Source organism: Tauraco erythrolophus, chromosome 5 (assembly GCF_009769465.1).
Source record: "Tauraco erythrolophus isolate bTauEry1 chromosome 5, bTauEry1.pri, whole genome shotgun sequence".
In the NCBI taxonomy this organism is placed as follows: Eukaryota; Metazoa; Chordata; class Aves; order Musophagiformes; family Musophagidae; genus Tauraco; species Tauraco erythrolophus.
Window position 1 is genome coordinate 68,220,283 of NC_141469.1, and position 10,662 is coordinate 68,230,944.

The 10,662-nt window shown below is 37.9% G+C and overlaps 1 protein-coding gene across 2 annotated transcripts in view; it reads right to left on the reverse strand.

Annotated features, from left to right (window-relative positions):
- FNIP2 (folliculin interacting protein 2) overlaps positions 1-8,524 on the reverse strand; it is a 33,744-nt gene extending 25,220 nt beyond the window's left edge. For both annotated transcript variants that reach the window (XM_009990436.2, XM_086611537.1), the window contains exons 1-2: positions 8,340-8,524; positions 1,488-1,614 (exon numbers count right to left, since the gene is read on the reverse strand). In XM_009990436.2, coding sequence (XP_009988738.2) covers positions 1,488-1,614; positions 8,340-8,524 — 312 coding nt within the window. The remainder of the gene's footprint in view (positions 1-1,487; positions 1,615-8,339) is intronic.
- Positions 8,525-10,662: the final 2,138 nt, after the last annotated feature.

The following is a 10,662-nucleotide window of genomic DNA, read 5'->3' on the forward strand; positions in this document are numbered from 1 at the left end:
TTGAATATTCGATGTGAATAAGCTTTACTGTATTTCAAGAAAATGGATAAATGCACAGTATACACACACATACTTTCTTGATTTCATCTTAAACAGGACTGAGATTGAAAGCAATTTTGCCTTAACTTTAAATGAATCAAGTTATAGGCTCACTGTTTGATAACATAGTAAAAGACCAAACATCATTTTTAACATGTTTGTGTTTGCATGCCATTCAAAAATGCTTTAGCTGTTTTCAAAAGGTACCTAAATTAGTGTCTGGCTAGAAAACAGATTATAGCCTTTATCATGTATTATGAAGGAGGTTATAATCCGTTTTATCTGTGTTGCATAGAGTTTCTGAAGGGACACTTTGTAGTTAACTTTTAAAGTATTCAAGTAAGTGGAATAATTTGAGTATTTAAATGAATCCAGAAATATATTTCTTCCTCACATGCTGTTCGTTTTAAATTAAACTTTCAGATACAAAGTAACAACCTTGATTGGGGTGGGGGAAGGAGAGAAGGAGTAAGATTATCCTACCAGTCTGACCCATTTACCCTCTTAAGTAGATGATCAGTCATCAGCTGATGATGCTCCATCTTACTGATTTGGCACAATGGCATATTTGTGGTGTGACTGAAATAGCGATTGCTGGGTTTTAGGCATCTTCACATGTAATTTCTACAGGTCGCAACTGTTTGTATCAGCTAGTGATTCTACAATAAACCATGCTAGTCTAGCAGGCTGAAGCTGCTGGCTGTAAGAAAGGCTTCAAAACAAACAAAAAACTGAAATAATTCAATGTAGAAGAGAAACACAGAGCTCACAGAAAAAAAACCCACAAACCCACAAAACGAACACAAACCAGAAAATACCGTTGTTTTACTTGTCTTTAAATCACCTAAGTTTGCTGGAAGCATTACTCCACAGTTTGTGTGCCTAGAGAGAGGCACAAAGAATTTCCATCTTGACAGCATCTGGTCTTGCTTCCCTGTGTGTCACCAAAACTTACATGGCCATATACTGCCACGTGTCAGTCATACACATTATGGCATGGTTATCCAAAGTGGAGTTGTTTTAATTCACATAAAGCCAATAATTTTACTAACCCAAACATCAAAGGAAGACAAACACATTTAGAGACTTGCTAGGCATGACTGGAACAATAGGACTACACAACTAGGACTAATAACAAAATGCAACCCTAGTTGACATTAAAAAGGGAATAGTCGGTTTAAAGGGGTATAGACTGCTTTGCTCAAAAGCAAATCACGTGTAAATTGTGGGGTTCCAATACCATATTTATGTTATAAATAGTAAACACTAGATACATGTTTATATGCTTTTTGGAATCTACTACACTCTTGTTGCAGCTATCACAGAATCAAGATCAAGTGAAAGATAACAAGTAAGATTACAAAGTTGACACTGTCATATTAAAATTCCTGCTTTTCAGAAGGGAAACAAAAGAACAGTAGGACAAAAGCAAAATTAGCATTTCATACCTGAACCACAGCTTCATCAATTTTGCGGACTGCTTTGGAATCAAATAAGACCTGCCTGCCTCTCCTCTCACAGTCTTGGTAAACTATCAGGCGGATTTCATTCAAGTCAAACTCCGAAGAGGACCAGCTGCAGATTATAAACACAAGACATTAAAATAGCATCCTTACTTTGCAGGCTTATTTAAGAGAAGAAACAGGTATTAGCAAATACATCATCTACTCAGCATTTACAACAATCAGGCTGTAGTCACAGTACTCTGACCAAAAAGGAACTCAAAGAAGCATATAAACCCAGTGTCACAGATACACAGGCAGGCACAGCCAGACCAATTTTAATCCAACTTTTCTTCAAAATTTTCCAGAAAGGGAACGCAAAACTGTCTCAGCAAACTGCTCCAGGGCTTAACTACTTTTAACGTTTACTCCCTTCTCGATATACAGGCTGGATCATCCTTATTGCAAGGTCGGCACATTATTTTGCTCAACTCTCAGTGGCAAAAAAGTGCAACAGATTACCATCCTCTTTACAACAGCCTTTCACAAGTTCTAGGCTTACACCCTTCCTCACCCTTCTCTAAACAACAGAAACCCAATTCCTTTTGACCTATTCCTGTCCATATAAGTTATCATTTTTCCAAAGTTTAATTCTTGTAACTGAAAAATAAGGTTTATGTTGTTCCATTATTTTCCCCCTTTCCTTTCTGGGATGTTTCAGGGTTTACAGAGTAATCACAGATCACCAAGACCTGATCTCCAACTACCATGAAATGAATTTAGTAGATGAAACCAAGATACCACTGAGATTCAACCTGAAGCATTACACACTCTCAAGCCAGAATCTGCCCATTCCTCAGAGATACACCATGGCACATAACTTGCCTCCTCATGCTACCAGAGGAGGCTGAGGAGCACAACTGATCATGGCTGTGATGGCAAGAGACTTTATTTCCCAATTCCAAAAGCAGTCACTCTGCATGTCAAAGCATGGAAGTTTGCTTGACCTCAGGTTCAGCTACAGAAAACGCTCTTCACATTATGCAGCTGGCAAGTTGGCATTAATGGAAAAAATCCACTACTGCATAAAGCAGCACCACACAGCACTGGTGCTCGGTCATACTGCTTCAGCTCTGACCTGGATGGACCACATCTAGGGGTAAGAGTACAACTGTTATTAATAGTTGTTGGTTTAACAAATTGCATAACAGACTTCAGTCAAGGCCACGCTGATCTCCCACTCAAGAGGATGTTTCATTTAGGAATTTTCCTAAACTATGCTCTACAGAGAAAGAAGGTAGAGAACAGAGGGAAGAGCAAAAGAATTTTATACAGCTGAAAGACAAGAGTTTCTGAAACTATTTCTCTTATTCCATGCTCTGTTAACTGCCATAAATCAATAGTGAGGTAAACACCAGCAACTCCTGCTAGAGTCAGTAAGGTAACCATGGGCAACTGCTTTAGGAGCACACTCAGAGTTGCAAATTTAAAACCATTAAAGTAAAGCCAGTTTAATTTCTTCTTTTTGTTTCATCTTGCATTTCAGAGATCAATTCCCCTTTCTAAGTAGCTAGAAAGAAAAATAAGCCTAAATAGGCACCTTTTTCAAAGCTGAAAGACCTCAATCTGGAAGGTTTTGTTTTATTTTTAAATACCTTAGGACAGAATAAGCCAGACACCTATCTCCACTGTAAGGTACTCTGATACAAGGATACTCTATGTATATGATATACAAGGGTCCACTACAGATCAAAGCCAGATCACAGAACGATGCTAAAGGCTGTTTTGCCATCAACAGCAAGGAAACTTGCTGATGTGTTTGTAACATGGTGCTTCCAAAACAGCAGGAACCTCAGGCAGATTTCTTTTCAAGTCCTCCTTTTCAAAGGGAGTCACAGCGTTGAATTAACCTGCACAAGATCAGACCTGATACCAGTGTTGATAGTTGCCCAACAAAGATCCTACACACCTCACATATGCAGAGAGCTGCAACTACACCATCTGTCTTAAAAGTCTGTTACTAGTTTCTCAGCCCACTGCCTGTGCAATGCTATTACAAAATCCAGTTACACAGAATGCAAGAGAAGTCAGAGTCATCAACAGACTTCATTCTACTCTGCCGCATGGATCTCATGCTCTTCAGCACCAGGCACTCCGATACCTCTTCAGTCACACAGCTACCTATTTACTTAAACGCTTTCTGCAACAAGCAATACCTGAAGTAACTATGCTGCTTTCTTAAAAAGGCCACAGGTCTTCCCTCCTTTTAACAATGAAGAAAAGATACATCTCTATGGCCTTAATTTTAATTGTATGCAAGAGCAAAGCCTTATCTATCTCCAGGACTGGCACAGCAGGATCTGTGGCTCAGACCACAGGACTGCAGGTCTGAACTGAGGAAGATTCATTTCAGGCACAGACTGAGCCAATCCAGCCCTGCGTGGGCCCACCCATGCCAAAAGCATGCTCAGTGCTTGTGTTGCAAAAATTCAGGTTTCCTTATGAACAGGTGAACTCCCACATTCTGCACCAAAGCAAAGTTCATGTTGTTTGTGCGGTGCCAACCTCTGTGTAAGATGTGAACTGGTTTTATAACAAATGCTGAAGTAGAAGCCAATTTAACAGCCCAGTGAGGTGCCTTTTCCACACAGCACACTGGAATTACAGATTGCTGCAATCCTTCAGAACTTCAAGTAGATTCTACTACTAGATGGCAACAAGCCAAGAAGTTACATAAAATCTACCATACAGAGCTCTATGTGACTAACAGACCAAAACTAGGGAAGTAACTTCAGATAATGCTTCTTACATTACTAACCAAATATCAAACTTACATTTTAATGAAGTTTTTGCTTTCAGGCTTCAAATTAGCCAGAACATAGATGCAGTTCCTGCAGCAGTCCTACCCATTACGGAAGAGATGCATCCTCCTAAAAACCTCACTTGATAAGATCAATCATATCTATAAACAAGTTACACAGGCTTATAAACCCATAGTCTCGTTACTTCCACGTGGAATCTAGCACCAGGCTCAAGACAAGTCAGATGACTGGGACATTTTCCCCTGGCACAAAAGCTGATGAGCAGACTGCTTACAGTACTTCCACCCTTTATTAAGCCAGCTTACATGACATGCAGCCCCCAAAACAGGGACAGTGGGAGTATTCAACCATCTCCTAAAAGCAGGGTATTGAAGAACACAGACAGTACACAGAATCACAGGTCGGCTCCGTTTTCACATGTGTAAAAACCAAAACCTCAAACTGTTATTTATCTCTGTATCAGCTGCTTGTTTATTTAGCAATGCTGCAAGCTATATGTATCTTTTTGTTTCTTCTTCACATACAGTTTTTGAAAAAGGGTAAGATTCTCTTGCACGAAATATCAGTTCATGAAAAAAAACTCTAACTCCACCACACTTGTGCATTGTATAGTTTAACATTCCTTTAGACGTTAGAAAGTAACAGCTTAAGGGTTTGACCAAGACAAAAAAAAGACTTTGACACTTCAATCAGTTGTTTCTAAAAGGTAAGATCAAAATATGCAAAACAGGCAACAGAAATATTTTAGCCCATTTTTTCCTAAGGAAAAAAGGCTCCTACACTCACAGGTAACCTACATGCATACAGATTCACCTTGTCCAATTATTTGTTAATGCACAAATCAATTTCAACCACAAAGTTTGACCAAGTGATACATAATTCCATCTTCCAAAAATAAATAGTGAGGGAGATTATAAACTCTTTCCCTCTCCCTCCAAGGCTATAATATGAACTAACGTTCACTTTAAGGCAACAGAAAAATCCTCACGATGCATTTGTGGGAGATAGGTAAAGGATGGGGAAAGAGAAGACTCTGAAAGTGTTAGGTGAAAAGCTTGCACCAAAATTTGCACATTATTAGATTGAATTTTCTATTTTTCATTGACAATTCTGTAACAAAATTATTAATTCTTCCACTTTTGGACTAGAAAGCAAACCCTCAACATGCTTACAAGAAGCCCCTTATTTTCCAGCTGCACCAGATTATGAGATTCTAACAGACTACTCCATGTCCAATTATAACAAGCGTCAATGTTGATTCATATCAGAAGTGCCCTTTTAGGGCTTGATCAACACTTTCCTATTTCATGTCTTAAGACACAGTTGTTTTCTTTATTCTCATTTGGTAAAACCTAAACTGGCACACTGTTGATTGTTTAATTTTTTCCTGATTCTGTCTAAAACAGCTTACCCAACCATATGTAAGTACTACAGGAAGCTATGTGAGAATTATTTAATACAAGTAGTTTTGCATATGTACCTACTGCTGAAAGTGTTATTTCTGATAACAAAACATTATCAGATAACTTACATAATCCCCAGGGTTTCACATTTCTTATGAATGCTTAGCAAGAATAAGTGTGCTACAATCACTTCTTTTGGATAACAACTGTTGCTTCTTTCAGTCAGCTTAAAAAAAGCCTTCAAAAATAAGTTTCACTAAACACTAAATGAAATATCATTTGCCTTAACCCTGTTTATACAAAAAATTTATCATTCTGCTTTTACAAGAAAGATCTTACATGTTCAATTCCTGTTTAAGCACTACTTAATAAACAGAATCATAAAATATCTGTGCTGAAGGAATACATATTGCTAAATAACTTATAAAACAAATGTTACAAATAAAATGAATAAAATTATAGAAGTGGGTTTTTTTCAGCCACTTGATTATCAATATACTGCAAAACAACAAAACAGGCTTCTGATAACATTACACTCCAGAAAGGTAAGGAAGTGAAGAGACTGACAGCTAAATGAAATATTTCAGTCTGGCTTAAAAATAAGGCATTACGCCAGGTCCCGCATATTCTTGAAAATTAGCTGAATTAATTAAATTAACATAAGCTTGTGCGGATGTTCATGTTTCAGGTTAAATGAGGCTATTTTGACCAAACCTAATGTTTTCTTATTTGACTACGAAAAATAAAAGACCCACATACCCTTTCTCCCCTTTTTGTAACTACGTGACCCTCCCTACTACTCATGTCTGCTCTGGCAATCGCTGGACCCTTGTGTAACCTAACCAAATTCTCTGCAGTAGCAGAAGTCTGTCCCAGCACATGAAAGCAGATCAGAAATGTAGCTGGAAGAGGAACAAGTAGAAGGCAATGGAACCTCCAACTCTTGGTGGCAGCATGAATTATACTAACTCACCTCATCCATGGAGCCATGTACCTTTAGGAAAGGGCACAAAGAAAACGTTCCCTAAACATTCCAAATAAGCATCAAAGCTAGTTAGAATGTTAATTGAGTTTTCTTGTTCCTGAGTCAGTTTTCTGCCTGCTTAGTGAGCTGAACTGAATTCCTAAGGGGAGCCAGTTCCAGAAGGATTGGAAAGGCCAAGGCTAGCACAAGGGGAAAGAGGACAAGAGCATGATGCCAGAAAGCAAAGGAAGAAGAGGCAATGTGATTACTCCCTTCAGCATCAGCAGACTGTTTGAACAGCTCACCTTATCTAGCCTCACCTTCAGAGTGGATCTTTCCTGTATGTGGAAGATGCTAGAACTAATAAACATCATCTTCAAGTCAAAATAAAATTAAGCTGCCTATGTTTATACAAGAGGAAAAGTAGGTCTACTAAAGATACTAAACCACTACCGATCATTTTTTTCTTCTAAACAAAGTCACAAGTTTAGAGTAGCTTACAGATATATATCCTGGCAATTTTTCTCCCCAGATTCCATATTAAGCTTAAGGTTGCTTTGTTTTCTCTTAAATTGGTATACAATCTAATTTTCTTTGGCTTGTTCAACACTTCTTCCATTACAGATATGAGACATGGAGGCAAGGAGATCTCTCTTACTTAGGGGAAAGCAGACTCATTTGTTTCTGAAAAAAAGACACAAAAAGTTTGCCCCATTCTGCCCTAAATCAGTATTTCAGTTAATACAGATCTCCAAACCCTGATCTTTACAAAGAAAGCTTTTGGTTCACCTTTATGATAATCAGTATGCATCCAATAATTGAAGATTGACCTATCAATTTATATTTAAATATAAATATTTATATTTATTCAGCTGACTTTAAAATGTTTTTAAAAGTGACTAGCCACTCACTACTTCAGTGCAACATCTATAGGCTAGAGAAATAAAAAGGCTGAAGCACATCTGTATACCTATATATCTATCTATATTTTTCTGCTTCTTAGATCAGCAATCTCTGAATGTAGAATATTTATTCTGACACCACTGAGTGTTCAAATTTGGAAAAAGCTGCCCTGAATCATATTTTCAACACAGTTACGTATCAGTAGAGACTCAGACATTGGAAACATGCTGGCACATATCTGACAAAAAGACACCAAAGAAGTCAAAAGAAGCATTATTCATACTCCAGATTACTTGGATGTAATGGTTGATTTAGATGTCATTTACAAGTAAAGCTGGGGGTTCCCCTCTCCATTCTTCCCCCATTTCACAGCATTCTCTCCTGTCCCGTCTGCACATTGTTACTATGTGACCCACTAACACAGGAGGTGGCAAAAAAAATGAGAGAGAGGAAACTAATCAGAAAACTGGAAAGAGAAAGTAAAATTATTTAATCTTAACTGAAAAGAAAGGTGGTTGTCCTTCATGCCTCAGTTTGCATATACATAAATCTTACACATCAGAGTCAAGAATGAGAGTTTCAAACAACAGGGAAGACTTTCTGGAGTATCAGTCACCATCATCAGCAAGAATGAGCTTCTTATAGAACTTTCCCAATTATTTACAAAATAGCCTTTCAGGCACATGATTATAAATTTAGTATCAACTAAAAATGTAAATTCTCTGTCAAAAATAATATATGTATATCAAAAAAGTCACATGCATACCTGTTTTGAAGCAGTCTAGTCACTTTGCTCCCACAGCTGACACTTGAGTCTCTCACAGATTTTCTAATCCTTCCATTCAATTTGGTACAAGAGAGATTATTTCCAAGTGGTACATCATTGTTGTTTCTTGCTCTTTCTATTTGTCCCCCTGTGCCATTTGTAGTTTTTGCTGTACCCCCACACATTTTCTTTTGCTACAAATCCTCTTGTAAAGCTCTCTCAAAGAAACTAAATACCTGCTGAAGAGATACAGCCTCAAGCGGATTTCTTTACTATAGATCAACCATTAACAATGGTAATTTACCATCAGCTTTCTTCCCTATAGAGGAACACAGCCTGCTGAATTTCCTGTTAGGGGAAAAAAAGGTAGAGAGATCTTCATATATTCTATAAGCCATTAATGCAGAAAGACAGCTGTAGCTAATGTACTGCTTCAATTATTCCAGACAGAGGAGTAGACGTGACTTTCAAGTTTCAGAAGCCATCGCAGACTCGCTCTTGCTGCTGTTAGAGCTTTTCCTACCAAGCCTGGCACAAAGCTGTTGCAGATACAACAGCTAATATTGACTTTAACTATGTTTGTTTCCTGGTATGTGATTAGGTAGCTGGCAATTATGTAGTCACAAGACTGAACCATATGGCCTCTTAAAAAAAAAGCATAGTTGCTTTTGCAGTGACTCGCCCTTAGTTGCAAGGTTGTTCTAACACTGGCTACAACACCCTGTTAATGGCTCTCATGTGAGCAAGTGTCATCTGACTACCCCTAGCAACCTCATACAGCTTAGGAGCAAGTAAGAATCTGTCATCATTGCCATATGGCTATCACTTTAAAAAAGTGACCAACACCAAGAAACACACTATTTATTCTGCACTGTAATGCTTTTACTTTTAAGGACAAGTAGCATTTACACCTGGCCAAGAATCTGAAACTACTATTTTGAAAATCTAACAACTACCAAAAAAAGTTTGTCACGGACATCAAGTTGGTTGACGAGAATTTATAGTCACGTGCCTATTAAAACAATTTAATGGCAGTATTGATGACAAAAATATCTAGGAAAATACTTTTGATCAAGAAAATTTAAGACTTTAAACAGAACAAAGGAACCTGACATTTTGTTCAGGCTCAGGTAATTCCACTGCTGAACAAGGGCCTCTTCCTCATCTCTGCTTTAAAAAAAGTTATTCATACATGTCTGCTCATAATTCATGTCTTTATATAGCTTCCCTTCCATTAGTAAAATTTTAGACAGTCTATAAAGTGACAGGCACAGTGCTATTTCCCTTCCAGATTAAAAAGAGAAAATAACTTTGCTAATGGTCACCTAGAAATACAGCAGTAGAGTTGGAAAACACAGTAAAATTTCAAAACCTAGTGCTACGTGCTACCTGGTAAATAGTACAGCACCCTTCTTAAAAGGATTTTGTAATCTCAGTAAACCCCAACCTCTAAACACTGGACAAAAGTCAAGCAGAAAACTAGAGCAAGGTTAGGCTGAACAACTTGCTCAGTTGCAGGGAGAAGCTCATAGCAATAAAAAAAGAGCTCAGTTTCAATTCCCAGAGTAGTGACAATTACTGGAACAAAATCGCTCCTCCTCCCAAAGTGAGGGAAACAAATGAAAAGCTTTGGCCTGTTCTCAAGTTATTCAAACGATCTGGGAGAGGGCAATTCCTAGCCCTCACCTCATTGAGTAAGACTACTTCAAATATCAGTGTTCCTAGTCACCTTTGAAGTGAGAATGAAACAAGCAACTGATGGCCAAGTTCCTACACTTAGACTAAGATCAGCACTTGATAGCCTTCACTTCTGTCCCATCTTTTCCTCAAACAAAAACCAAAACAGAATTGTGAAACGTTCAGTTAAACGACCACAATATTGGATTCATATCAGAGATTAGAACTAGCAACTCAATAAACAGACGTGCTTCACAACACTACCTCATCTGTAGATGAAGTTACCTGTAGAATACTATAAATCCCCAAAAACCTGGGGAATTACCACCAAAAATCCACAGAACAGTTTCAGAACAAAAAAGCAACTAAACAAAAAAAGCAAAACCACACATAGAAAACACCCTGACTGCAAGACGCAGATAATACTGAAAATAGAAGAAAGTGTCCTGCTCTCCAGATATAATCCTCTGGGAAGCAGAGTTTAATCACTCTTTTTCTAGGCTATGTAACAGCATGTCACCTGTTCTGTTTGTAGGTCACTTCCTGTCCTTCATCTCTACTGCGAGACAATTGCCTAAATGGTTTCAACTCAAGGTAATACTTCAGCAAGAAAATTTGAGGTGAGGGAAAGAGGAAATATATACAA